This window comes from Choloepus didactylus, chromosome 6 (assembly GCF_015220235.1).
Source record: "Choloepus didactylus isolate mChoDid1 chromosome 6, mChoDid1.pri, whole genome shotgun sequence".
Lineage (NCBI taxonomy): Eukaryota > Metazoa > Chordata > Mammalia > Pilosa > Megalonychidae > Choloepus > Choloepus didactylus.
Window position 1 is genome coordinate 138,898,485 of NC_051312.1, and position 26,058 is coordinate 138,924,542.

At 45.5% G+C, this 26,058-nt stretch overlaps 1 protein-coding gene across 7 annotated transcripts in view; it reads left to right on the forward strand.

Moving 5' to 3' along the window:
- The window catches only part of GRAMD1B (GRAM domain containing 1B), a 195,063-nt gene that overhangs the window by 87,418 nt on the left and 81,587 nt on the right, over positions 1 to 26,058 (forward strand). Inside the window, exon 1 of one of the 7 annotated variants that reach the window (XM_037841780.1) lies at positions 8,012 to 14,037. The exons of the other annotated variants lie outside the window; for them this stretch is intronic. Within the exon in view, the coding sequence (XP_037697708.1) occupies positions 14,015 to 14,037 (23 nt within the window). The 5' untranslated portion in view covers positions 8,012 to 14,014. Of the gene's footprint in view, positions 1 to 8,011; positions 14,038 to 26,058 lie in introns of those variants that run through there. 7 annotated transcript variants of the gene reach the window in all.

A 26,058-nucleotide genomic window follows, 5' to 3' on the forward strand; every position in this document is an offset into this window, starting at 1 on the left:
GCCAGAGAGGATGCTGGAGCCACTGCAAGCAGCACGGCCTGTCCCTGCTGGGCAGGAAACCTAGAGTGATGAATGGGGCTGGATGAAGTCATCCTGCTCCTCCAATCAGGCTGCTCTGAGAGAGCCCGGGGCCTCTGCAGATCCAGCCGGGCTGCCGGCTGCTCTCATGTACCTTTAAACAGAGGCTGTGAGTCTCTGGGAGTGGAGTGTTGGGGGGGCTGTGAACCGCCCGCTCTTGGCTCCTGTGTAGGCCTCAGTCAGTCTGAATGTTATTGCAAGGTGAGTGGCTTCACCCGGCAAATTCCTCTCCCTCCGCATTCTCGACCTTGCCATGCGGGGCTCCGGCGTCTCCTTGCACAGCAGCTTTCTTGCTTCCATCTGAGTGCCTGCACCTTCTTCTTGAGGTTCTTATGCCCGCTCCCTCATCAACCCCTGGCCTTCCCCCTCCCTGCTTACCCCCAGCACTTGCTTAGCCACTGCCAGCTGGCTCTTCCCACATGTTCCCTTCTTTCCCACCGGTGGGTACCAGTTGGCCGGGCAATGGGAGGGCAGGGCCTCGATCTCCGCACCTTCTCCCCCCAGCAGGGGGAGCCCTGGTGAGACCCACACTCGCTGCCTGAGAAGTACAAGGCTGTGGGGAGATGCCCCCCGACTCAGGCTGATGGGCCCCCGGGGGGTGCCACAGCAGGCCCGGGGCTTGCTGGGGACCTCAAGACTCTTTCCTGTCCTCCCAACAGAGGAGGGCCCAGGGGGTGAGGTCCCTCATTCCCCCCCACCTTCCAGAGGGGTGGTCTGTCCTTTCCCAGTGGCCCTGTGTGACTCTGCCTTTTCTCTCTGGATGATCCCGTCGCTCCTTAGGCCAAGCAGGGATCATGGAGCCGGCTGATATGGCGACAGCAAAGGTAGGATGGAAATGCTGCCGGCCGCACTGTGCGTAAGTGGCTTTGCTCGGCAAGTTCTGCCTTCAGTTCACTTTTCTCTCCCCTCCTCTCCCTCAGCACATCCCTCCCCTGAGATCCAGGGGCTGTGTCAGAGTGGAGGGACGTGCTGTCATCGTCCAAGACCCCAGGAGAGGGGAAGCGAGTGCCGGGCCCCGAAAGCCCTCTCCACCTTTAGGTGCTTTGTGGTCTGAGTGGGTGGCAAGGGGCTATGGGGAGGGCTTGTTATCTGTAGCTTTGGTCTGGGCTGATTTCTATGTCTGTCTGTCTCTTTAGCTTTGCCTTGTATTCCACGTATCTTTCTCCTGCCTCTTTTTTTCCTCTCTCTCTTCCTGGCCCCTCCTGCACTCCAGTGCTTTAGTAATCTACCTTTGCCATCTCCATCCTCCCTTTTCACCTTCTGCGTTCTTCTCTTTTGCCTTCTTCCTGCTGTATAAGGAGTGGGTGGGGTCGGTGCCGGCTGGACGGTCTTGAAAGCAGAGACTGCCTCTCATTCTGCAGCAGATGTTGGCCTTGGGATTGGTGGGGAGTTTGTCTCTGAGTGGCAGGTCCTGCCGTTGTCCCCTCCCACCGCTCGTCTCATGCCCCAGTGAAAGCGCGGGTCCCGGCACCCCCCCTAGGGAATGGTGCCTGGGTGCTGCCTCGCTTGGACCTGTAGGCACACTAGAGGGCGTTCCTGAGATAGGTTTCCAAACTCTCCTGAATCCTACTGGCAAATTGAAAGTCATTTTTCTGTGCATTTTCCAGACAAGGAGCTTGAGCCATTGTGAGTGAATGGGGATGAGTCTGTAGTCCTTACCCCAGCCCTGTGAGCAGGGAAGAGACCTGTTATCCTTCCAGAATAGCTCAGCCCTTGGTTTGGGGGCTTTCCTTTCTGGACAGATGGCAGGGTCTCCTTTCTCCCAGAGGTGGAGGACTGGATGTAGCTCGGACTCCTGGAGCAGATTGAGTTCCCTGTGTGCTGTCTGGGAGACAGAATGAGGCAGGAGGCCCAAGCAGCAAAGGTCCAGCGGGCAGTAATGTGGCATAAGTGGCTCAGCTGTGTCCCCGGGAATCACCAGTGTGGCTTCGCTGCCCCTTTCTCCCACACACACCCACATGCTTTGTGATCTGATCCAAATTATGGAATTCCTCCTACTCTGCAAAATGGTGAAAATTATATACCTCTGTTGCTTTAGCCAGTTTAGATCTGTTGAAATACTTAATTTTCTTTGAAGACAGGAGCTAGGAAGAGCAAAACTAAATGAGAACGCGTTTCCCTGGACTCCTCCCCTCCTCTCCCTTTTCCCACCTTCCACAAACATTTGAGAACCCACTTTGATCAAGAGCTGATGCACAGCACTGTACCCTTTGGCAGTGTGTGGTGGCAGCCGTGGGAGCAGACATCTGCAACTATGTTTGGATCCAAAACAGTTTGCTGCAAGCAGTTTGCAGCCTGGCTGTAACGCTGCTGTCTGTGTTGCCGGGTGTTGTCCCTTGCCAGGGCCTACCTTTTGCTGACCTGCTAATGTGTTAGTTTTTGAAACGTAAGGGGTTTGGTATCAAAAGGGAATGGCATTGGTGAGTGCATTGGGAAAAGCGTGGTTTTGGGGGATTGGAAAGTTATCCTGCAGGTAGTTTAGGGATAAGTGTTTATGTCTGCATTTGTATACGGAGGTAGAAGCAGAGCAGCTTTGATTTTTTTAGGCCCTTGGCGTCCCTTAGTCCAAGCTGCAAATTATCTAATCAAGCGTAGACTCAGACCTTGGAGCTGGACCATTCTCAGGTTAGCATTTGCTTTCAGGACCTTGATCACAAAAGTAAATCTGATTGGTTGTGGAAACAGATTCCATTTAATGCCAGGACTGTGATTCTTTTTCTCTAACTTCTTCAATCCAAACGCTTCAGAGAGAGAGTTTAGCTGAGAGGTTTTTAATCTGGGCCCAGGAATCATTCAGGTCTGTGGACCAGCTTTAGGAGATGGTCCACGAGCCTCTATCATTTGGTATCTCTGTCAATTTTTCTGGGAAGAGTATGCATGGTTTCGTCAGATTTCCAGAAGGCTTGTAACTCAAAAAAGGTTAAGCACCTTTAACTGATTGAGATGCTCCCAGTAAGAGCCTGTTTGCATTTTGTTGCCCAGTTTCAAAGAGAACTTCCATGTTATGGTTGATGTACTGAATCCCTGAAAATGTGTAAAAGCAGCTGAACCATTAAGTAGCAATTCACGTTGTGAATTACATACGATTTGGCTGTCATTTATTTAATGTCTAAATACATGTAAGTGCACCCCCCTCTTGCCTTAATCTTCCCTCTTTTTTTCTGATGCTGTTCCGAGAATTTCTCTGAAGCCTCAATGTTTTGGGCTAAATCACCCCAGCGTGAGACAGCTTTTGGTTGGAGGTGTGGTCAGTCTTGATGACACTGCCTGTTTCGATTCCTGGCGGAGGGCTTTAGGGGGCGCGACTCCATCTCCAGGCGTCTGGATTTTGAACCTCTAGTATTGTATTGCCATGGTACTACTTTTTTTTTTTTAAGTTGCAGTTAGAGACTGGGGACCCATCTGATGTTCTAAGATATAGAAGTGTCAAATTATGTCTATTTCAACTTTGAGAAAGGTTGGGAGGCATTCATTAAACCATCCATTCAAGAAATGTTTAATAATTGCCTATTATATGCCAGCAGAGAGTGCAGTATGGAGATTTCAGAGATGGACAGCACATGATGGCCACCTGGCAGGTGCTCACAGGTTCTTGTGGAAGACAGAGGAGTAAACATATTATGACAGCGCAGTGTAATAAGGGTTGTAATAGGCATGCACGTCTCAAGGGAAGCACGGAAGAACGACTTAACATTGTCTGGGCAGGCCATGAATGTTTCTGAAGGAAGTGGCATTGGATCTGTGACCTGAAGCGTGCCTGGATGGGGATAGGAGATGGATAGGAGGGAAGGGTAATCTAGCCACAAGCTGCTGTTGGACATGTCTGGGTTCAAACGCTGGCTCTGTCACCCTCCGTAGATGGTTAGTAGACAGAAGCTGCTGGTGATGAGGGCTGCTAGGCAGGCAAGGGGACGGCCTGCCAGAGGGGTCGACGGCCTTGGGGAAGTCAGAGAACTACAAGTAGTAGGATGCACATGGAAGGCGGGTGGCAGGTGGTGGAATGAAGGGAATTAGAAAATCCTGAAACACTGAAACACTTGTGCACTACTTAAATCGGGTAACTACTGGGATCAGGTGAAGGATTTTTAAGATGCCATCAGATTTGCTTTTGAACAAGTACTCTCTGTCTGCAAGGTAGATAAATAATGGATAATTTCCTTATGTTGAGGCATCTCTGACACTTTATTTTTTTTAATGTGTCTGTCTTCCCCATCTGGACTATAAGCTCCTTGAGGGCAGGGGTTATGTGTTTTTGTTGTTTGTTTGTTTTAAATCCACAAAGCCCCTCGCATATAGTATTACTTGGCATATGATAAGTGTGCAATAAATACTCAGTGGATGAACCAATAGGTGGGAGAGGGCAAGTCTCACTGCAAATCTAAAGGCAGTAACAGTAAAACCGATAGCAGGGGACAAATGTCATATTTACGGAGCTAGAATTGACATGACTTGGTACCTAATTAAATGGGAGGGAAAAGAGGAAGAATCTAAGATCAAGTCCTGCTTTCTGACTGGGTGATTTGTTAGTTGCTGGTGTCAGGGACAGAAGGGGATGTGGAAGGATAATGAGGAGTATCGTTTATTCATGCTGGTTTTGAGGTACCCATGAACATCAAGGTGTAGTTGTTCAGGAACAATTGGAAATTTGTGTCTGAGTTTAGGAGATTAGTATCGATTGTTCATACGCATTGAGAACTGCATATGTGGCACCAGCATCTCCAAGGCACAATGAAAACATTCGAGAATAGATTGGAAACATCTATGACCCACAGGACCTCTGAAAAACAAGGGAGTGGGCTGGAGGAGCCCTTCAGATTGCCCCATCAGAGCAGTTATGAGGTGGAGACTCTCCTTTGAGTGGAGCCCGAGACCTTAGACCTGAGAAGACCTTCTTCACAGGGGAGTCTGGACTTCTGGATTTTGTGGAGAAACTGGAAAAATTGGGGACTGATACAGTATTGCCTGATACTTATTTTACTCCTAAAAGATAACAAAACACAACTAAAATATAGAATGAACACCATCGTTGTTTTATTTAAAGACTATTTTAATGCAAAATTGGAAAGGGTATGTTATCAAAAAATAGAAATTGAATGTATTTAGGCTTTCCAAAGATCACCACATTGCCCTTATTTTTCTCAGTTTTCCATGGATCCCTGTAAAAACTCTACCATGGTACAGTACCAGCATTCAGGTATCCCTGAACCATCCAAGGTAGATGGTGGCTCGGTGTGGAACGAGAAAGGTGCACTTAAAACATTGTTTTCAACCTTAAGGCACTCACTGCTGAGAACATGTCCTGATAGTTTTGAAGCTTTTCAAAATCCAAACCAGTAGACGCAGTTCTGCTCCATTCACATAAACTTGTTTTTATCGGTGGTGGTAGTAGCAATAGGTTCCCAAGGCATATTCCTGTCGTGCAAGTAGGAGTGCTTGTCTCTGTAAAGGATAATGAAAAATACTGCATCCTTTCTCTGGCTGACTCTTGTGTATTAAGGCCAGAAAAACCAAGAAATAATTATCACCAACAGAATTAATATAGGTTGGCTGAGAATATTCACCATTACCTGCCAGTTGATAGAAAAACTGGAATAATATTTACAAGTCTGTGCCCAGTTTGGAAAACAGAAGTGATCTGTCCTTTTGATTATCTGTTCCTCCCTTATGAAACTTATTTATACTTCGTTAGAGTTGTTTAATATAGTTATTTAATGCCCATGTCTTACCTTCCTTCTTAAATTATAGGCTTCCAGAGATTAAGAAGAAAATCAGATTTGTCCTTGAAATATCACCGTGATTTGCCTGGGTCATGAACTTATGAGGCCCTCTATTAATATTGTTATTGTTGAATAAATAAATAGCTGACTAACCTAACAGAAGTAACACATGCACACAAACAAACCCACATAGGAAAAATTTAAAACTTTGTTTCATTGAAGGTTAAAAAAGTAGATTGGGATGCATAGAAAAGGAGCCCATAGTTTTATTGTATGCTGTGGCCATACCATGGTTGGAAATAATAATAATAGTGGTTAAAATATATTGCGCACTTGCTCAGTGTTATGCCATGTGTTGTGTTGTTGACTTCTCTTAACAACCCCATGGGTTGTTGTCTCATCATCACCTTTTTATAGATGAAGGAGCCTGGGCTTATAGAAATCAAGTAATGTGCTCAAGGTCATACAACTTTTCAGTGTGGATTTGAACTCAAGTCTAATCGCAGAATCCCCTGCTAAACCACAACGCACACCTCTGGGACTGGGGTCCTGCCTGTGTGGGTTAAGAATGCGGTTTTTCTAGACCTCTCATAACAGCAAGCAGTTTCTCTGCCAACAATAGATTATTGTCTTGTGTCCTTGGCCAGGAGACTTTCACTGTTAAAATGAGCTGGCACTTAATTCATCCACGTGTTTAATGGTAATACTCACACGCGCTTTAGTTGGGAGAGGAGAAATCCCCGTTGGGTGGGAGGAGAGCACGAAGCAGCTGGCAGGGGGTGATTGGGTGCTCCTTTTGAGAGAGGACCTGAGCTTATAAGTGCCCTCCTGGGTCCCTAATGCCCCCAGTCACCCTGAGAGTCTCCTGAGAATAAATCCAGAGGAGCACGGGGGTAATTAGAAATCTGCTGTGTTTCTTCTGTCCGGCAGGAGACATGTTTTCTTGTGCTGTGCATGTAATTAGAATGATGAGTGACATCGGGCAGCGTCCACCTCTCCTGCTTGGTGGGGTTCTCTGGGGCATGTGTGTCTTGCAGGACAATAGGGCTTTTACTACAAGCAGAAGGGGTTTTGTCATCCAGGACACACGGATGAACAAGACATACAGATAAACCCACACTGAGTCAGGCAGTCAAGTATTCTGGAAATGGGGGCAATGATTAGGGAGGTGAAGGGAAAGGGGGAGGTCCAAGTAGGATAGAGAGGGGGAGTCCTCTTTGGGAGTTCCATGGCCAGACAGAGCATGGCTGCGAAAACCCTTGTCCTCTCAGCAAGCCAGAAAGTCCCCATGGAGAAGGGATGTCAAGAACTGCTTACACAGCGGGGAGAGAACAAACTTACCTGGGGTCTGTGCTGAGACAAGTAAAGCAGGTAATCCCAATTTAGGAGCTGGCTAAGAAGGCGGTTCCTAGACCAGAATGACATGAGGAGGATTATGATACCAGGGCAGAACGTTCCTTCACCTTTTCTCTTTTCCTCTTTTCACCATCTCCTGCCATATCTAGTGGCCAGTAGTTGTGATGCAACTGGGGAGAGAACTGGGTCTCTCTAAGCTCGGTTTCTTCATCCGTAAAATGTGGTTTAATAACACCTCACTGGGTTGTTGTGAGAATCATAGGACACAGTGTGTGTGAGACCACTTTAGACCCTCAAATGGACAAAGACACCATCTGTGGGAGCCCTGGCTGCCTCCGCCCCATCTCTTCCTCCCTGTCTGTCAACTCTGTTGGCCCAGCAATTGTGGGCAGGTTGGAGCTAACTGGAGCTTGGCTTTGACCTTGCCCAGCCTGTTGGTTGCCTGAAGGCACTTTCTGGATTTGCAGATTGTGAAGCAGGCCAGGATGAGGGGGGGGGGGGGGAGGTGATCTTATCTTTTTGTTTGTTTGTTTACTCCAGCACCATAAGTAAATGCCTGGGGCCACAGGGCACATGCCTCTCGACCACAGCTACTCTGTGACTGGTTGCCTGCCTGTTGCCTCTCATCTCCTGAAAGTGCTGTTTCCCTGGGGCCGTGGGGATGGGGGACAATGGGGGACGGTGTATGCATGCCATTGGAATGACAGGAGGGGCGGCGCCATGCTGGGAGCTGACACAGATGAACTGACCAGAAGGCCAGGCCAATGCCTGCAGCCCACACCATCACCCCCAACCAGTGACTAATAGTGGCAGAGGGTGGGGAGAGGAGAGTGCCCGGGGGAGGGAGGGGACAGGGAAGCGCTGGGGAGCACCTGACCAGACTTGCTCTGGCCATCTGCCGGTCCCCTCACACAGGCGCTATTGACTGCAGTTTGGGAGTTTGGGAGAGGATTCTGGCCGGAGGACGAAGCGGAGGCTTGTTGTTGAAATGGAGTGTTTCTCCAAGGCTGCTCCCTCCCTCGCTGCTCCTCTCTCTAGCTTCCTGACCTCCAAAATGCTCCTTAAATATAACACTCGCAGCGCCTGACGACTCCCCTGCCTGAGGTTGGAGCTTTGAGTCCCCAACGTGTGACTGCAGCACTGCTCTGCCCCAGTTTTACCAGCAACTAGGGGCGTACAGCTCCTCCCTGATCCTGCAACCCTCTTTTCCTCAAGAGAATGGAGGGTGGGAGCAGAGGGAGGGCTGCACAGAATCTGGAACTTGAGATAGGAGAACCTCAAGGATCCTGCCTTCCATCATCTATTTTCTGCTCCAGATATGGAGCCAGAGGCTGGGGAGTGACTTATCCAAGGTCATGAGGAGGCATCAACTTCTCTGTAGCGGAAAGAGCCACAGATGGGGTGGTGGGAGTTAGGAGGGCTGGATTCTCCCCTGTGCGCTGCCACTAGTTGGCTGATTTGGGGGTTCACCACTTCTCAGGTTTCCCTGAGCCTGGGAGCCTTGGGTGTCTGCCTGCTGGGTCACCAGCAGCGCGATGTGGTTGAATGACCTTGCTCGTCTTTCCAGTCCCTTCTGATGGATGAGGTCTTTTTGTTATTGTTGGATTGGGAAAGGAACAAGACCAGGGTGAGTGAGACCTTCAGGCTTGTGGGAAGCCCAGAGAAAGTCACAGCAGCTAAAATCATAAAGGAACTTTTTCCAGCCTTCATTCCACAGCCAGCAAAGTTTGGAAGAAACCATTGTAGCAAGAGGCATAGAGTAATACAAAGCCAACCTTAGGTTAATCGAGCCTTGTAAACACAACAAACGTATGAATCTTCATGGGCTGGGAAGGAAGGCCAGTTTTCCTAAACGGAGATTTTTGAAAATGCAGTATCACAAGGCGTTATCATGGTCAAGCCATCCAAGCCCTTTTCATGACGTCTGCTCACCAAAAAGACCCAAAAGAGAATTGGCGTTGGGTTGCTTTCTTAATGACATTGCTTAATTTAAAATTGTTTTTGTTAAGTATTGAATAGACACAAAATAATATTTATAAAAGATGTGTTAAGCATAAAGAAAGAAGAAACAAATGTGGGCATATGTCCCACCCAAGTGTAAGGAGATGCACACTGACATCACCCCAGAAGCCTCCTGCTAATTCCGTCCTTTTTTCCTGCTCAGCTTCCTGAAAGTTGAGTTCATCATTCCCTTCCTTTATTAATTAATTAATTAATTTAAAAAAGTAAATAAGTGTATTCTGTATATGTGTGTGTCCTAAACAATATGTCAAAAGAACTGCTACTGCAAATAGAAAGAAGAGAGCTTTATTAACAGTGTAACAATTTGGGAATTGGGCAACACCAAGTAAAAGCAGGTGTTCCAAAGTATTGGTTGGGGGTTGGATTTAGAGTCCAAAAAAAAAAAAAGGGAGGGAAGGAATGGCAGTTGTCAGGTGAGCTCTGTTCTAGCAGCTTGGTGGGACATTGAGGCAGAAGGACTCTTGTCCGAAACTGATGGGTCAGAGCTTGGGCATCTTTTTCTTGTCCTGTTTCCTGAAGTCTGACGGCTTCGGCATGGGGTGTCCACCTTGTGCATCTCCTTGGCCAGGGGCCATTTGGTAACCGGGGCCTGGAGGTCGATTTAGAGTTCCCTTCACAAATATATGGTTTGGTTTTATGTGTTCCTTCCCCTCTATGTATGCGGAATCATAGTCTGTGTGTTCTCTACTGACTCACATTCTGCATCCAGCACTGTGGCTGAGATGTCACCCACTTTGTTGCATATGGCAGTAATTTCAAAATTTTACCAAACCCATGGGTGTGAATTGGCATCACACTGGGGTTTCAATTAGCATTTCCTGACTACTAGTGAGGTTGAGCACCTTTATATAAGTTTATTGATCATTCGGGTTTCCTCTTCCAAAAGTGCTTGCTCATGAACCATTTGTCTGTTTTTCTAATTGTCTCTCTTTTTCTCATTGTTCAGTAGGATTTATTTTTCTTTTTTTGTAAATTATGTGAACAATTCATTTTTCCAGTTACATATGTTACAAATATCTTCTCCCAGGAAAGCATTTCTTTTTTATCTCTCTTTATGATCTCTTTTGATGATCAGAAGTTCTTAATTTTACTGTGGTTGAATTTATCAGTCTTTTCCTTTATGGATGTTGCTTTTTTTCTGAGTTGTTTAGGATGTTCTCAGGCTATAAACTGGGTGAGGATCAATTTGTAATTATGATTTAGCAAGAGGGATTTTTTCCCCCTTTCATTCAATTCCCAGGTTTAAGACTGGCAATTTTCCTTTTAGTTCCTTGGGTAGCATTTGCTAGTTTATTTCAAGATCATCCTTGTTGTGAGGCTGTAGCCTGTGGGTCCTGCTTTATGAGGAGGCTTATTAACCTCTCACCTTTAGTGGGCTTTGGCATGTCTTGTGGTCTTGTCGACCATGCTCCGTGAGGCCATAAATACTTGAAGCTTTGTTCTACCGGTCCTGCAAGAACCTTCTCTGGGAAACTTGTCCCTAAGGCTCTCCATAAGTTTCTGGGTTTCTGTCCTCACTAAATTTTTGGCCTCTAAATATTCCATACTTTTTGGATGACTCATCAAGCATTCTAGAAGAATTTCTTTTTTTTGTTTTTTTTCTAAATGCTTTGTTTCCTCTAGCATTTGTGGTTGTTTTTACTAGGAAGGTCCATCAGAATATCTGGTCTGCCATATTGCTAGAGATGGAAGTCTTAGGATATAGTTTTCCCCAAATAATTCTTCTTGAAATACGAATATCAAGAAGCTGCCAGATTTCAGATAGTCATGCAGAAGCGTGATAAAGGAGTGCATCTGTATGATCGTTAATCTGTGTATCCCCCACCCCCCCTACTCCTCCAGAGTGGTCTAGAGCATGCTAATGGTTTACCAGTCAAGGAACTTCTCAAACAGTACAAAACAGTCTGCCCTCAATGAGAAGATCAAAGAGGGAGGGAAATAAATTAAATGAGCCTTGTTCCTCCATTTGGCTTGGTCTTAATCTTTCTCTGGGCCCAGGGAAAGAGCAGTGGTCCCATGGCCCTCCAAAGCCATGTTTGCGTGGTACATTGAGATTTTCTTTATGAACTACAAAAGTGGTTTGTGAGGAGCCCTAGTTTCCAAAATGAGCAAGAGTCAAGAGGAATTCGAGGCAGATGATTGTCTCCCAGTGTTCTGGGCTCTCTCCTTGCTTCCCTTTCTGTGCTCATCACACACACACACACACACACACACACACACACACACACATATGCACACACACACACTGACACTCAGTATTCTAGCCAGCCAACTCACTGGGCCAACTTGATTTAGTTTCTTTTTTTACCTTTTGCTGGGTTCCTTTTACCCTGGGAGCATGTGCACCTTTAAATCAGCCTGTCTGATAAAGTAGGAGCTGGCTTGTAATCATACACAGTGATGAAGAGAATGGGTTTTGGAGTTGGACATGCCTCCATTCAAATCCCTAACATGCAGCTTGCTGGTTGGCATTAGGCAAATCAAGACACTACACTCTTTAATCTCCAGCTGCATTATCTGTAAAATAATGGGTTACTACCTCATAATGTAAATGTGAGAATTAAATGAGATAATGCATGCAAAATGCTTCATATGTTGCCTGACATAAGCCCTCCATAAATTAGTATTAATAGTCATGGAGGAGAGTTTGTTGTTTTTTTAAGGGGTAGAGTAAAAGCCAAAGAATTCTGACATTGAAAATAATGTGGCAATAATGTAGTATTTGGAAAGCCTTGCTCCAGGTTTTATGTGTTGTCTGTGATAGGAACTGTTGGAGTGGCAAGCAGTAGAATTGCATCATGAGAATATTCACAGCTACCTGGAGTACAAAGTGACATTTGCCTAGGGACTGGATCATATGATCTGGGAGGCCCTTTGCGTGAATTATCTAGATCCTAAAGGATAAATCCGTGCACTCCTGGAATCTGTTGCATCTCTGCCATATGTATGCTGAAAGTATATCCACTTTTAAAGTTTAAAGAACTTTAAAAACATACCTACAGATGCATTTAGAAGTCAGCATCTGAGTGTTGTCTGGCCTGGGCTGCTTTGGGATTGGATCTCTGAAAGCTCAGCAGTGCTTTAAAGAGTGTTTCTGCCAGCCCATTGGACTCTGGGGGAGTGCTTTAGTTAGGTTTGAATAAGGTCACTTCAATTAAACCCCTATTATATGCAAGCACTCTTCATCAGTGGTGTGTAGAGCTGAACCAGACACACAGTCTCTGCCTCCACAGAGCTGTCTAAAGAGGAAAGCAGAGGATAAGCAAGTAATTCCAGGCACCTGCCTGTTACCTGGGGCTCTGTACTCCGGTTTTTCTGAAGGACCATGGCTTTAGACGATCAGGTATAGATGATGTGCATACAACACACATGGGATGTCTGTAGATTGTTTGGGGGCAAGTTTCGGGGTAAAGGCTTATTGTGGTTCAGTTGAAGGTCGCTATTTCATAATTAATCTCCTCTTTGTTGATTCTCACCCATCCGCATTACTGACCCAGATAGCCAGTAATGCAGGGGAGGACAGAAAGGAACCACACAAGCCGGAACATTGTTGGGGCTGGAACTCCTGGGCTTGGAACAGACAGCCCAGTACATTGGGAGACAGTCATCTGCTTGGAGGGTTTTATATGAGGAGCCACTTGTCCCCGCCCAGTGAAGGTGAAAATCTTAGCCCCTCTTCTCTCAATGCAGCACCTGGGCTGAATTCTCTGGGAGCCCTTGTTTTGGTGAGAAGATGCTGCTTAAATCCTAAGCCAAGCCTGGAAAGACTCCCCAGTCCCAGGTGACCGCAGGCGCTGCTCTGCCACCGTAAGTTGCTGGCTCACCACCCGCCCCAGAAGTCGTGGCAGTTTCCAGCAGGGGGAGAGAACTGTGTGTTCTGTGAACTGCGAACTGCCAGGGATCTCGCAGCTGAGCTCGCCCCGCCTTAAGGGGAGAGGGTGAGGATTCTATTTAAGGTGGTCGCCCGCGGCCTCCTTCGGATACCCAGGGCGCGCCCCGCAAGGGCTCTTTCAGGTCAGCTCTGCTTAGGATTCCCGAGGTTTGCCGAGAATGTGGGGTCAAGTCTCCCCTCCCCCTCCCAAGGGGGTGGGGGCTGGGCAGGTTTTAACCCTTTGGGGGCTGCCTATGCAATGCTCGTCTTTCAGAGCTGCCTGCCCTTCTCCCCTTCCTTCGCTGGCACTGCACTCCTCACCCACCCTTTCTCCGCCGTTCTATCCCATCCTGGGACAAAACATGTGCTGTATCTTTAAATGGGCGGAAGTGGCTGACAGTGCTTTGCTTGGGCTGCATTGATTAGGAGATTATATGGAGCTGCGGGAGCTGCCGCCTGGGGGAAGAGAGGTGCAGGTTCTGCTAGGTTTTCGCTCTCTTCCCGGCTCTCCTTAGGTTCTTGCCCCAAGGCTGCTCTGAGCCGGTGGTGCGAGGTGAGGGTGGGTGGCTGGCCGGCCAGCCGGCCTGCAGACAGCAACTCCAGAGCTTGTTTGGCAGTCCTGCCAGCATTACCCATCCTCATCAGAAACTGGCAGTGGCAGCAGCAGCTCGGGCAGGGAGCTCCAGCCCTGGGCTGGGTTTCCCGGAGCTGCCCGTCGTCTCTGAGCCCAGCTCTCAGCTGGTAGAGGGGGAAGAAGAGGAAGCAGCAGCGGCAGCAGTAGCTCTTCTCTTCTGGCTTGTGCTTTCTCCCTCTCTCTCTCCCTCTTTTCTCTCTCTTTTTGGGTTCAAGTCACATTACATGGGATTCTGTTCTTTGGGGACTTCGTCATCTTTTCAAATATGTCCTGGGACCTCTGGAGCTGTTACGGGGATGCTGAGGACATGGTCAGTGGATTATCGTGGCTGTACTAATGAAAGGATTCAAGCTCTCCTGGTAAGTAGAGAAGGGATGATGCGCCCTCTTCTTCTGTTGTCTTTCCTCACCCTGTGTGCCACCCACCTCCTCAGCATCCTTCAGAGGTCTCACCTTCAGAAAGGCCCATGTCACTCAAGGGGTAGCGTTAAGATGGGGGCTGCACACACTGCAAAGTCAGGTTGCCCTCCCTGGCTCACCCGTTTCTGCACTGCTGCAGTGATTGCTGGCAGCACCTTCATTGGGTGCAGGAGCTTTGTGGAAGTTGGGGGTTGGGGAGAGAATCAAACTGGAGCTGAAAAGATGACCCAACTTTGAGGGGGATGGGAATTGAGGGGTGGTGCACAGCAAGGGGACGTTATATAGAAAGATCCCTTCACAAGGCACCTTTCTTCTGCATCAGGCTGACGGTGTGATTGTACCTCCTTAGCCCAACTGACATCCTGCAGGGGCCCTTATCACTTCTGCTCCTAGAGCCCCTCGACCCCGGTGGCCAGTCTCTGGCTTCCTAGAGGCTTCTCTCCAAGAGAGAGTAATGAAGGCCAGGCTCCTTCTTTTAGGATACTCAGTGTTCAGAGGCAGGTGGAGTCCCTCCCCCCACCCCACCACCACCACCACAGGCACACATCTTGGGACTTTGCAAATGCCTCTCCCTGTGTTTGATACTGGGATGTCAAAGGCACCTCTTGCTCAGGGGTGAGAGTAGCTGTATTCTAGCTGCAGATGTAGTCAGAATATTTTTACTTTCCATTTTAAAAATAAACCCTCACCTTTCCCTCTTCTCTCTTGACCCAGTGGTGATCAGACGAGTGGGTGAACTGACTTTTTATCTGGTTGAGAAGCCATGGATTTTCCTTGGAAAACTTTGCCATTCAGGAGAGGGCTCTGGTACTCCTGCAGGGCGACCAGTGTGGCTGCTGGAGGAGAACGACTCCTTGGGCTGGGGTGGAGCTTTCTCTCCTTGGAGGGGGTACCAGTGGGAAGAGGGGAAGTGCTTGGGAGAGGCTCCTTGCTGGGCTGTGTCCTGCCTAGGTCACCCCTCTGGATTTGAGGGTGGTTTTCAGCCTTGGAGGTGGGTATCAGGCAGTTTAACCCATGGAGTCCTAGGCTGGCTTTTGGCCACATCTGGTTTTCCAGAAAATGCCTAACCTAGACTAAAGACATGCAGATTTAATCTAGCCAGCCCTCCTCCCCTAGGCAGGAGAGTCCTTTAGTGGAAGGGAAAGGGAGGATCTTAATTCCTGCAAGCTTAACTCTTGGAAACAGAGGTCTCCAGAAGTGAGGATCAGTGCCTACTTTGCCTGTAGCTTCTTTTCCCCAAAATTTGTTATGTGCTCCCTCTAACATTTAGCCTTTGGGCAGAAGGCCCTTCTCTGGGTTTGGGAAGGGGAGGGGGAGGTACACGATGCCATCCCTGCCCTTGCTTTTCAGGGCCAGGTACTCGGTTCCTTCTGGCTTGAGGAGTGTTAGCAAAGCCTGTTGTCGCTGGGAATTCTGGATTGAATCCTAGACGAAGCTGTCCCCTCACTCCTCAGCAGAACTGAGCTGGGTCTGCGACTTGGGTGAGGCTTCCAAGGAAAGCCCAGGAGCTGCAGGGAGAGCAGGGACACTGGGCTCCTCATCACAAATCACTCAGCATCCCCCTGCTCCCTGCCGTCAGCACACCCAGCCTGGGACAGAGGGGTAGCTTGGCTGTCGTTCAGGATGAGACATCACTTGAAAACAGAACACTTGTGGTTCTCCGCCTGGCTGGGTCCCTCAGGGACGTGCCGGGATGTTGGCCTTTAAAAATCTGCCCTGAGTATCCTGCTGCATTTCAACAAGGAGAATGGCATTAAGCTGGGAACGGTAATTGGGGAAACTTTGTCCTCTTTTGCCAAATAAAATTTTACAAAAATGGGAGAACTGTATCTTTAATATCTGCCTGTTAGATCCTGCGATTCACTGTCTCATAGTTGTATTGTGGATGCTTTGATTTGACATGCAGCAAACTTTGGTGTTATTACATGTTAGGATACCCCCCACTCTCCCAAGAGAGGCTTGGTAGGAACAAGATGATCGAATACATTGGCTGCCTTGTTCTGAATAGCTCTATCTGCGTATTGAAGAGGGGGGACTTGATTAACTTTCTAATGTTTGAATCATCTCTGGAAACATTTCTAGAATACCTGCGATATGAGAAAATGAATGATGATAATGCTGATAAAAATTAGAATAATGGGAGTTGACATTTATTGAGTACTTACTAAGTGTCAGGCACCGTATTAAACATTAAAGCATTAACTCACGTAATGTTTACAGCATTATGATGAAGATCCCCATTTTACAGATCGGGAAACTGAGGCCCACAGAAGTTAAATGACCTGCATGAGGGCATACAGATAGGAATCAGGCTTTGGACGTGAAGTTAGGTAATTCTCCCCAGCAGTTCATCTGTCCTGGGTCACTCTTCTATAATGCACTTTTCCCTTTAGATGATACCATACCATATATTGGCCTTTTTCTGCTCTGCTGCCTCTTTACCTTCTATTCATTCGGTTAATGAATTAGACTTTTAAAAGTGTGTAGAATTGCATTATCTCATCTGATCCTTAATGTAACCTTGTGAAGCAGCTGGAATCACCATCTTAGAGTGAGGGTAACTGAGGGACAGAGCAGTAAAGTGTTTTTCCTAAATTCATGCAGTTAATTAGTGAAAGAGGCAGGATTCAAATTCCTGTGACTTGACCATAATTTCCTTGTTGGGACTGTGACAGCAACATGGAATGTCTGTGGTAGACACACTTTTCCCAGAGAGCGGGACCAAGGTCTCACACCCATTTATTAACATCGATCCTTCCATTGTACAAATGCCGATCAAGTATTTATTATTTCCACGGTCTTGTGTCTCAGCATTGTGGGAATTAAAAAAAAAATGTAAAAGACATTGCCTTGACTTTCTAGAGACTGGTAGCCTCACAGATGGAATAACCCCCCCACACACACACACACGTGCTTGCACATGTGCACACACACATGCACACACACACAACCTACAAGGCAAGTCCATAAATGTGAAGGGACAGACAAGTGCAATGAACAGCAAGAACTCTGGAAATTCAGAGGAGGTTAAGATATCCTTTTCAGCTGGGGTAGCAGAGAGCCTTCTTGGAGCAGTTGGCCCTTGAGTGGGGGTCTGGAAGGCTGGCAGGAGGGCAGAGGCAGTGCTTCGTAGAGCTGCAGCTCATGCACTCATGTGCTTAGCACAGCAGATACTTTGGGATGAAGATGACCCTGATGTGTGTCGGTGCTTGACAGTGTCCAGATTGTGAGATAGGAATCCTCCTCCCATTTCAACCTCCCCCTCATTCGGGCAGGGGCTTTAAAGATGATTCCGTCTTCTGATAACCTGTTGAGCAAGGTAGGGGCAGCAGTGGAGGTGGTCAAGAGAGGAGGAGGCACATCCAGACAGATAGGGCTGTGGCCAAAGCAGAGCCGTGCATCATGTCGCACTTGGGAAACCAAGTAAGTGTTTTTTAAAAGAACAATTCACCAGTCCTCTTTAGAGGTAATAGGTCATTTTTTTTTTCTTTTGATAATATAAAGAGATTGCTCATTCCAGCACAGCCCCAGACCCTCCAATTCTCAGAAGGCCTCCTATTTTGCGGGGCTGCTCCCTCTGCAGATGGTTGTGGACCTGACAGGACTTGGCCGGCGTGTGTGGCGTCTGTCTTAATTCTCTCTCCCAGGGCTCCTGGCCCCCATGTCTGTTGGAGTTGGTAGTACTGTCTCCACACAGCCGGGGGACTGCAAGAGACTTTCAGGAAAGTCAGTGTGCTGAAAAAATTTGATTCTGTGAAAAAAGAATAAATAGAGCTGAGAGTCTGGTTCCTGCTACATAGTGGGAAGTGGGGGGTTTCTGAGCTAAGATCTGAGTGTGCAGAGGAGAGAAGTTTTGAGTTTCCCTTTGTGGATGAGTGAGAAGAAGTACATTTTTAAGCTGTTTATTGAGGAAGATGAACACTGCGTGAGAGAACCTGCTCACTTATGTTCTTGCCAGGTCACTGCCTACTGTTCGTTTTTAGCGCCCCTCCATATTTCGTTGCAATTAGTGGTCAGCCTTATGTTATTTGATACGAAAGGCCCATTGTCCAGTGCACTTATCCCTTCAAATCTATTAAGCAATGAAGCTGTGCTCCTTCTTCAGCCCTGGTTTAGGCCAAAGGAAGAAGAAATGGCTCAGGTTGTAGCGGGAGGAATTTAAATCAGATAGCAGGAAAAAGCTCGGAATTTCTTTCTGAAATGTTAAGATCAGGACTTAAAGATCAGGTCCATCTTTGGAGGTTCTTTTCTGTGAAGGGTTTACTCTGGAAGAGGAGGAAGCCCATGGGGAGCCCGGCTGCCGAGCTGTTGAAATGTGTAGCAGAAGATGAGCGTCAGAGGGGGCTGGGGTTTCTCAGGGGCTTGAGATTCTGGGGAGAGGACTCCTGAATCGGAATTTTGCAACCACCTTTCGACCTGCTCTGTGGTCTTGGCAGGTGACTTCTCCTCCCTTGGGCGGTGGTGGTTTTGAAAGTGGGATTAAGAAACAGTGCCAGGCAGATCAGTGGGTCTCTCAGCTTCCTTTTCACTAGTGGTTTAGCAAAAGCCACGGTTCTGACAGAGCGGGTCACTTGCAATGTGGACTGTCCTTCTTTAGCCAGCAGGAGACACTAAAAATAAACCTTCATTTGAAAATATTAAATATTCATTAATAAACATCCCCTCCTGGTAACAGTGCGAGATTTACTTTATTGCTCAGAGGGGTGGGAATCTGAGTTTTCCCATGGTCCGGTAAATCCAGGGCACTGAGTGTTGGTCATCTAAGCATTTAAATCCCTTGAGTGAGCCAAGCAGCTCAGGGCAAGGATCAAAACTTCTGACTCTACAGAGCTTTTAAAAGCAGAGACCTTTCCCCCTGCTCATCCAGTTTCTACTTTGGGAAACAGTACCTGGCTTGAAATAAGCAGCAATAAACACTGGTTGCTTTGTTTTGTTATTCTTGTCACTGTCGTCATTACTTTAGGAAGGAACAGATTCAATGTATTAGAATGTAGGCTTCTTGATGGCAGAGATTGGGTTAATCAAACCAGCTTATGAATTTTTGAGGTTCTTTGGTGCTGCTGATCAGGAGCCCTTCTTCCTGACCATTATGAGACTCACTGTCACAGAATTTTATTGCTTGAACAGATGTTTAGAGTTTCCAAGGATAGAGCTTGAAGAAGAGAACACTTTTTATCTCTTGCTGAATTCTAAGAGATGGGCTATAGAGTCTCTTACTGGCTCTACTGTGCCCACCACCCCTGGTCTAAGGTCACTTAAGGTCATTCATGATATCACAAATTAAAGCCTTTATTCTACAGTTAGGAAGACATCGACAGATTTAAAGAAGGGGAGTGAACCCATGCCCACATGTCCAAAAAAGCAGCTACAGAAGGCTGTAGATTGGGGTGTATATTGTTCTCTAAATGAGTTTTTAAGGTGAAGAGATAGGATAAACTAAGTATTGCTAGATGTTTTTCTGTTTCTTCATTCTTAATGCTATTCTTTGGTTTATTTTTGCAAAAAAGATGTTGAATGAAACTGGGTAGGCTAGGTTATGCCATGGTAAAACCCACCGCCCTGCCTGCATCCCCAGACTCAGTTGCTTCATTTATTTCTTGATCACTTGAAATCCTCTGAGGTTCCAGGAAATTCTCCAGGGAAGCCATCCTCCATGTGGTAACTCAAGTGATCCAAGCTATACCGAATTGTAGTACCTTCTCCGTACTCCACCCAGGGCAGGAGAGCCTGGCTGTTAAAGGTTTCTCTTGGAAGTGGTTCAGCATCATGACACTTCAGCACATTGGCCAGGACTAGTTACATGACTGCTTAACCATGGGAAAGCTGGGAATTGTAGGCTTCTGAATGGCAGAAGTTGAAGAGGACTGGAATATTGCTGAATATCTGTAATGTCTATCCAGCTGCTTTTTTGGACGTGTGGGCATGGGTTCATACCCCTTTTTAAAATCTGTCCATGTCTTCCTGCCTGTGGAATAAAGGCCTTAATCTGTGACATCATGAAAGGCCTTAAGTGACCTTAGATCAGGGGTGGGCACACTAGAGCCAGTGGACCAAATCTGGCCTGCTCCCTGTTTTTTGTATAGTTTGCAAGCTAAGAATTTTGTTTGTTTGTTTGTTTACATTTTTTAATGGTTGAAAAAAAAATCAAAGAATAATATTTTATGATTTTTTTAAATTCAATTTTATTGAGATACATTCACATACCATGCAGCCATACAAAGTGTATGTTCAGCTGTTCACAGTACCATCATATAGTTGTGCATTCATCAACAAAATTAATTTTTGAACATTTTCATTACCACACACACAAAAATAATAAGAATAAACATTAAAGTGAAAAAGAACAATTAAGTAAAAAAGAACACTGGGTGCCTTCCCCCCCCCCCCCCATTTTTCTACTCATCCATCCATACGCTGGACAAAGTGGAGTGTGGTCCTTATGGCTTTCCCCATCACTTTGTCACCCCTCATAAGCTACGTTTTTATACAATTGTCTTCAAGATTCAAGGGTTCTGGGTTGTAGTTTGATAGTTTCAGGTATTTACTGCTAGCTATTCCAATTCATTAGAACCTAAAAAGGGTTGTCTATATTGTGCGTAAGAGTGCCCACCAGAGTGACCTCTCGGCTCCTTTTGGAATCTCTCTGCCACTGAAGTTATTTCCTTTCACATCCCCCTTTTGGTCAAGAAGATGTTCTCTATCCCACGATGCCAGGTCTATATTCCTCCCCAGGAGTCATATTCCACGTTGCCAGGGAGATTTACTCCCCTGGGTAGTTTGTGATTTTTGAAAATTATATGGCCTTTAGGCTTCAGTGTCCATAAATAAAGTTTTATTGGAACATAGCTACACTTATTTGTTTGTAGATTGTCTATAGCTTCTTTTCATGCTACAGCAGCAGAGATGAATCATTGTAACAGAGACTGTATGGCCTGCAAACCTGAAATATTAATTATTTGGCCCCTTACTGAAAAAGTTTGCCTTCACCTGTCTCCTCAGCCTCATTTCTCCTTGTCTAACACTTGCCTTACCTTTTTACAACAGCAACATCATATTGTTGATTCCACTAAACCATAAACCCCTTAAGGGATATTCATTCCCTTATTCATCTTTGTGTCATCAGTTACTTGGTGTCCAGTGGGTTGTCAATGAATATCTGTTGAAGAAAACGAGTAAATTAGTTTAGGCCAGACATCAGCAAGCTACAGCCACTGGGCAAAATCTGGCCTGCCACCTTTTTTGTAAATAAAGTTTTATGAGAACATGGCCACACACATTTGTTTATGAATTGCCCATGGCTGCTTTTGAGCTACAATGGCAGAGTTGAGTAGTTCTGACAGAGACCTATGACCCACAAAGCTAAAATATCTGCCCTTTACAGAAAGTTTGCTGCTCCCCAGTTTAGGCAAATGGAGTTACTTCTCAGGTGCAACAAAGTGATAAGTTCTTAGTGGATCCCTCTTAGCTAGTAGTCCTGGTTTGGGCACTGTAATAGTAACGGCATTGATAATAAAGAAATTAATAATAATTGCTAATACTTAATAACAACTCACTGTGTGACAGGTATATTCTAAATGTTTTTTATATACTAACTTGCAGCACTTTTTTGAGCTAAATACTATTATTATATAGCTTTTCCAGATGAGTAAATTAAAGCACAGAGAGGTTAAGAAATCTGCCCAAGATGACACAGCTAGAAAGTGTTAGAGATGTCAGTCTTAACACTGATCTCAACCACAATAACCACCAAGCAAATGGAAGACAGTCTTTGCCCATGAGAGGAGAAGAGAATAATACCCCTGGGAAGTTAAGAGAAATGTTCTCGGACAATTCATAAAGACAGTACTTAACGATACAAATTATAAATGCCAAAGATGTGCAAAAACAGAGAGCAGGAGAAAGTAGTACTGGGCAAAATAAATCAAGGTCTAGTTGGAGGAGGTGGGACATGAGTTGATCCTTCAAGGACGGACACGAGATTTTAAGAAGGGATGGGGGGTTCAAGATTGACAGGCTCCCGGGTGGAGAAGGAGCAGGAACTGGACTACAGAAACCAAAACAAGAGCCATGAGGAAAGGGGAGAGCTGAGAAGCCTGATCGAAATAGAGGGCTATGTGGGATGCTGGGGTGGAAATTTAAACAGTTGACTGGACTTGTTCACAGTCTCAAGGCTTGCAGGACTCGGCAGTGAGAAGCCCTCAGACTCAGGGTGTTCCAAGAGCTTGGAAATGTACATTCCCACTCGGCAAGCTGCTCTGGGGTGGGAGAACTGGAGTCAGTGCAGTTTGGGAATATTTGTGAAGAGTAGCCTTAGAAATGACAGTATGGATGCCTGTATGGGCAAGTGTGAAAAGAGTGCTTATTTAGTAGAAATCTGGGTCTTTAAAATCAACACTTCAGAAGAGGTTTGCAGAAGAGCTGGAATAATTTTTCTGGATGCTGGGACTTACTGTCCCCCAGTGGGTGCACAAAGAGCGTATATAATGTACCTGAACAGTTTAAAGAGGAATAATTAGACATTGTTTTCTCTCCAGTTAAGCATTAGAACATTACTTACATCTTGGAAGCGGTTCAGGTTTCATTTTTAAGATTTATGAAAACATTCAAAGGCTGGGAAGACAAGCCCCAGAGAATACAATTCTGGGGTACCGAGCATTCACTGGGTTCTTGAGAGTGGGCTTGGGACTCTCCCACCTGGGAGAAATAGGTGACACATCTCTGCCTTCCCTCCAGCTGGAGCCTCTTTGTTCTAACACTGGTGTAGACGACCATGTCATAACCTGCAGCTCCTTCCCTTTACAGTCTGCCCCAATAGACAGATGCAAATATACGAATCTGGGCAAGTTACTTACTTTCCCAAACCTTGATTTTCTCATTATAAAATGGGGCTCATAAGTGGTCAGGCTAAGGAGAAGTAAATGAGTGGATGCACTTAGAAGGAGTCCTGGCACATCACTGTCACCTACATGTTAGTCACTTTTAAAATCTTTAATGTTTTATGTTTGGTGTTGGACAAAGAGAATTTGGTCATTGTTTTGGCCCTTCTGACACTTAAAAGCCACTGTTGTTTCTCTTGTCCTATATGGATCATTATCTTATCAGGAAGGCAGTTTGATCCTTCCTTTCAAATTAACAACCTCCCAGTCAGGTGTGTTGGACTCATCACGGGATTTCTTTCCCCCCTCACCCCACCCAGGAATGGTAGGTCACTTGATCACTCAACTGCAGACTTGGTTCTATCACTGGGCAAGTCACCAGTGCCCTCATCTCTAAGCTGATAGGTGAGGTTAGAGCAGTGGGTTTGATCTCCTCAACCTTCGTGGACTTCAGGCTAAGGGTCTCTGGTGTAGACGACCTCTAATATTCTTCCCAGGTTACTGCTGGATTCTTCCTATTCACGTATTCATTGGTTTACTCAACATGCATTTCCTGAGCACTCCCTGGACTAGGAAGTGGGAATGCTAAGTAAGACCAGACCTGGTTCTTGCCCTAGAGGGGTGCCTGCTCTAGGCGGTTGAGGTGGGGAGCCAGAACTGGACCACCCCTTAAGGAGAGGGTCTCCCCAGTGCTGCAAATTATAGGAAAATTCCACTGGAGGGGCTCAGATGCCTCTCCTCCTGTAGTAGTGTCAGTAGATTTATCTTCCACTTAAGATCTTTTTCTCCTGAGACTAGCAGCCTTGTTGTTTCATAATAACCTCCCTAAAGTGACTTCAACTTTTTACCCTTACTGAATGGTCATAGTTTATATCCAGGGGCCTTATGAAGAGTCATGCAAAACCTCTTTGTTTATTAGAGGCTTAACTCGACAAACCTCAAGATGCAAATTTTGGGAGCTGTGACCATCAGACTTCTGAAGATGATCTGCTTTGTTGGTTGCACATTATTTTTCTTCATTCATCTTTTTGGTCTAAAATGTACCTTTTTGTTTGTTTGTTTGATTGTTTTGCATCTATAAACTCTGGCATGTTCAAATAATTTTTTTTTTTCAGTTTTACCCATGGATATCATTAACCAAGTGATTCTGTTTCATGTTCTTGCCTTCTTTGACATCAGCAATCAAAGGGAATCTCTACTCCTGTGAAGCCCACTGGTAATAGGAGCTAACCACTGCCATTCAGCTATCGAGTAATCTTTGTGTTTTGTTTAGAGCAGTAATGACAGTACTCCTTTTCATAAAAATCTGTCCCTGGGGCAGTAAGTACTTGGTTCTGTTAAATGCAGAGAGTCCGGTTTTTCTTGCTTGTTTCCATCTTGACTTCTTCCCCTGGCTCAATTGTCCTAGATCTGTTTCTAGGCTTTAAGTTAGGACCATCTCTGAGCTAGTCATTAGTGCTAAGTGTAATTAGTAATTGTTACCACTGGGCACAAAGTACCCTCTGCTAGGAGTCCAGATCTGCACCCCTTTCTGTTCTTAGGCATGAAAAACAAATGTATAATAGTCTCCCATCCAATTTTCTCTATACCTGCTGCTCTTTCCCAGTTACTCACCTAGGAAACTTTGCGTGCCGTTTTTGATTTGTTCTTCCTCATTCCCCACATGGTCAGTTCTGCCTCCTCAGGGTCTCTTTGATCTGTTCTCTTCCCTTCCCCGTAACTGCTGCCACTGCCTTAATTCGTAGCCTTCTAAGCTTGTTTGGCCTGCTGCAGTGGCCACTTGACTGATCTCTTTCAACTTTCAGGTCCATTTTTTCACGCTGTCATACAGGTGAGATCATGCCTCCCAAAACTGAAATTTTTGCCCACAAAAATACAGTGGACACCTTGGCATGTCATTCAAGACCTTCTCCAGTCTGGCTTCATCCTGACTGCCTGGTCTTACATCTACTGCTCCTTCCAGAAGCCCCATCATCCCAGCCTCTGATACACTCATCTTTCTCAAGTATGTCATGAACCATTTTTTGTTTTTTTTTTATCATTGAAGTCTTTGCCTTTGCTTCCGTTTTCTCTGCCTAAGGAAATCCCACTGATCCTTCAGAATTTAGCTTCAATATCATCTCCTTGAAGAAATCTTCCCAGATCTTCTTCATCCCCATGTAGAAAAGTAATTAGTCCTTTTTCATTCCCTAAACACTTTTCTTAATTCCCGTAATTTCATTGTCTTTTATTAAAGACCACTCTGTCTTTTGTAACACATTAGATCTTCTCCAAAGGTAGGGAGTCATCCTGATTTTTATTTTATTTTCTCATTGTACATTCTACAGGGCTTTACACAGAGTTGGTGCTAAAAAGATATTTGCTGTATGATTGAACTCTTAGATAGTCCTGTTTTTTTGCTTTGCAAAGTTCTTTCACATATTTCTTCTTTGAAAATCGAAATTAAAGGGCTTTTTGAAGAAAAAATTTTCAATAATGTTACTTTTCTTGGATGTATGTTTATTTTTGTGACACAAGTTCCCTTATGGACATTGTAGAAAATTAGAAACTACAAAGGGTCAAAAGAAAAATTAGCCAGAATACCACCACTCAAAAATAATCACTATTGACATTTTGGTTTATATCTTTCAAGCTATTTATATATATATATATTTTACATGGGAGCTATAGATAGATAAAATTTATAACTCATTCTGTATATTGTTCTGAAACTCATAATATTCGACCTCCCTATATCAATAAATACTGATTTCTGTAATTGCTTTTATGGGTAGCATTGCAAGTGTGCATTATTTATTGGTCTAATCTATTTTGTTTTCAACATATAGGTTATTTCTAAGTTTTCAATATTAAAAACAACATCATAACTCACATCCTTCATATAAAAATTTAGAAGCCAGATTTCTGGTCAGACTCTTTCTTTCTTTCTTTCTTTCTTTCTTTCTTTCTTTCTTTCTTTCTTTCTGTCTGTCTGTCTTTCTGTCTTTATGTCTTTCTTTATGTCTTTATGTCTTTCTTTCTTTCTCTTTTTTTTGTCTTCTTTTTTAATGGGTCAAAGACTTTTGATATGTATTGCCAAGTTCCC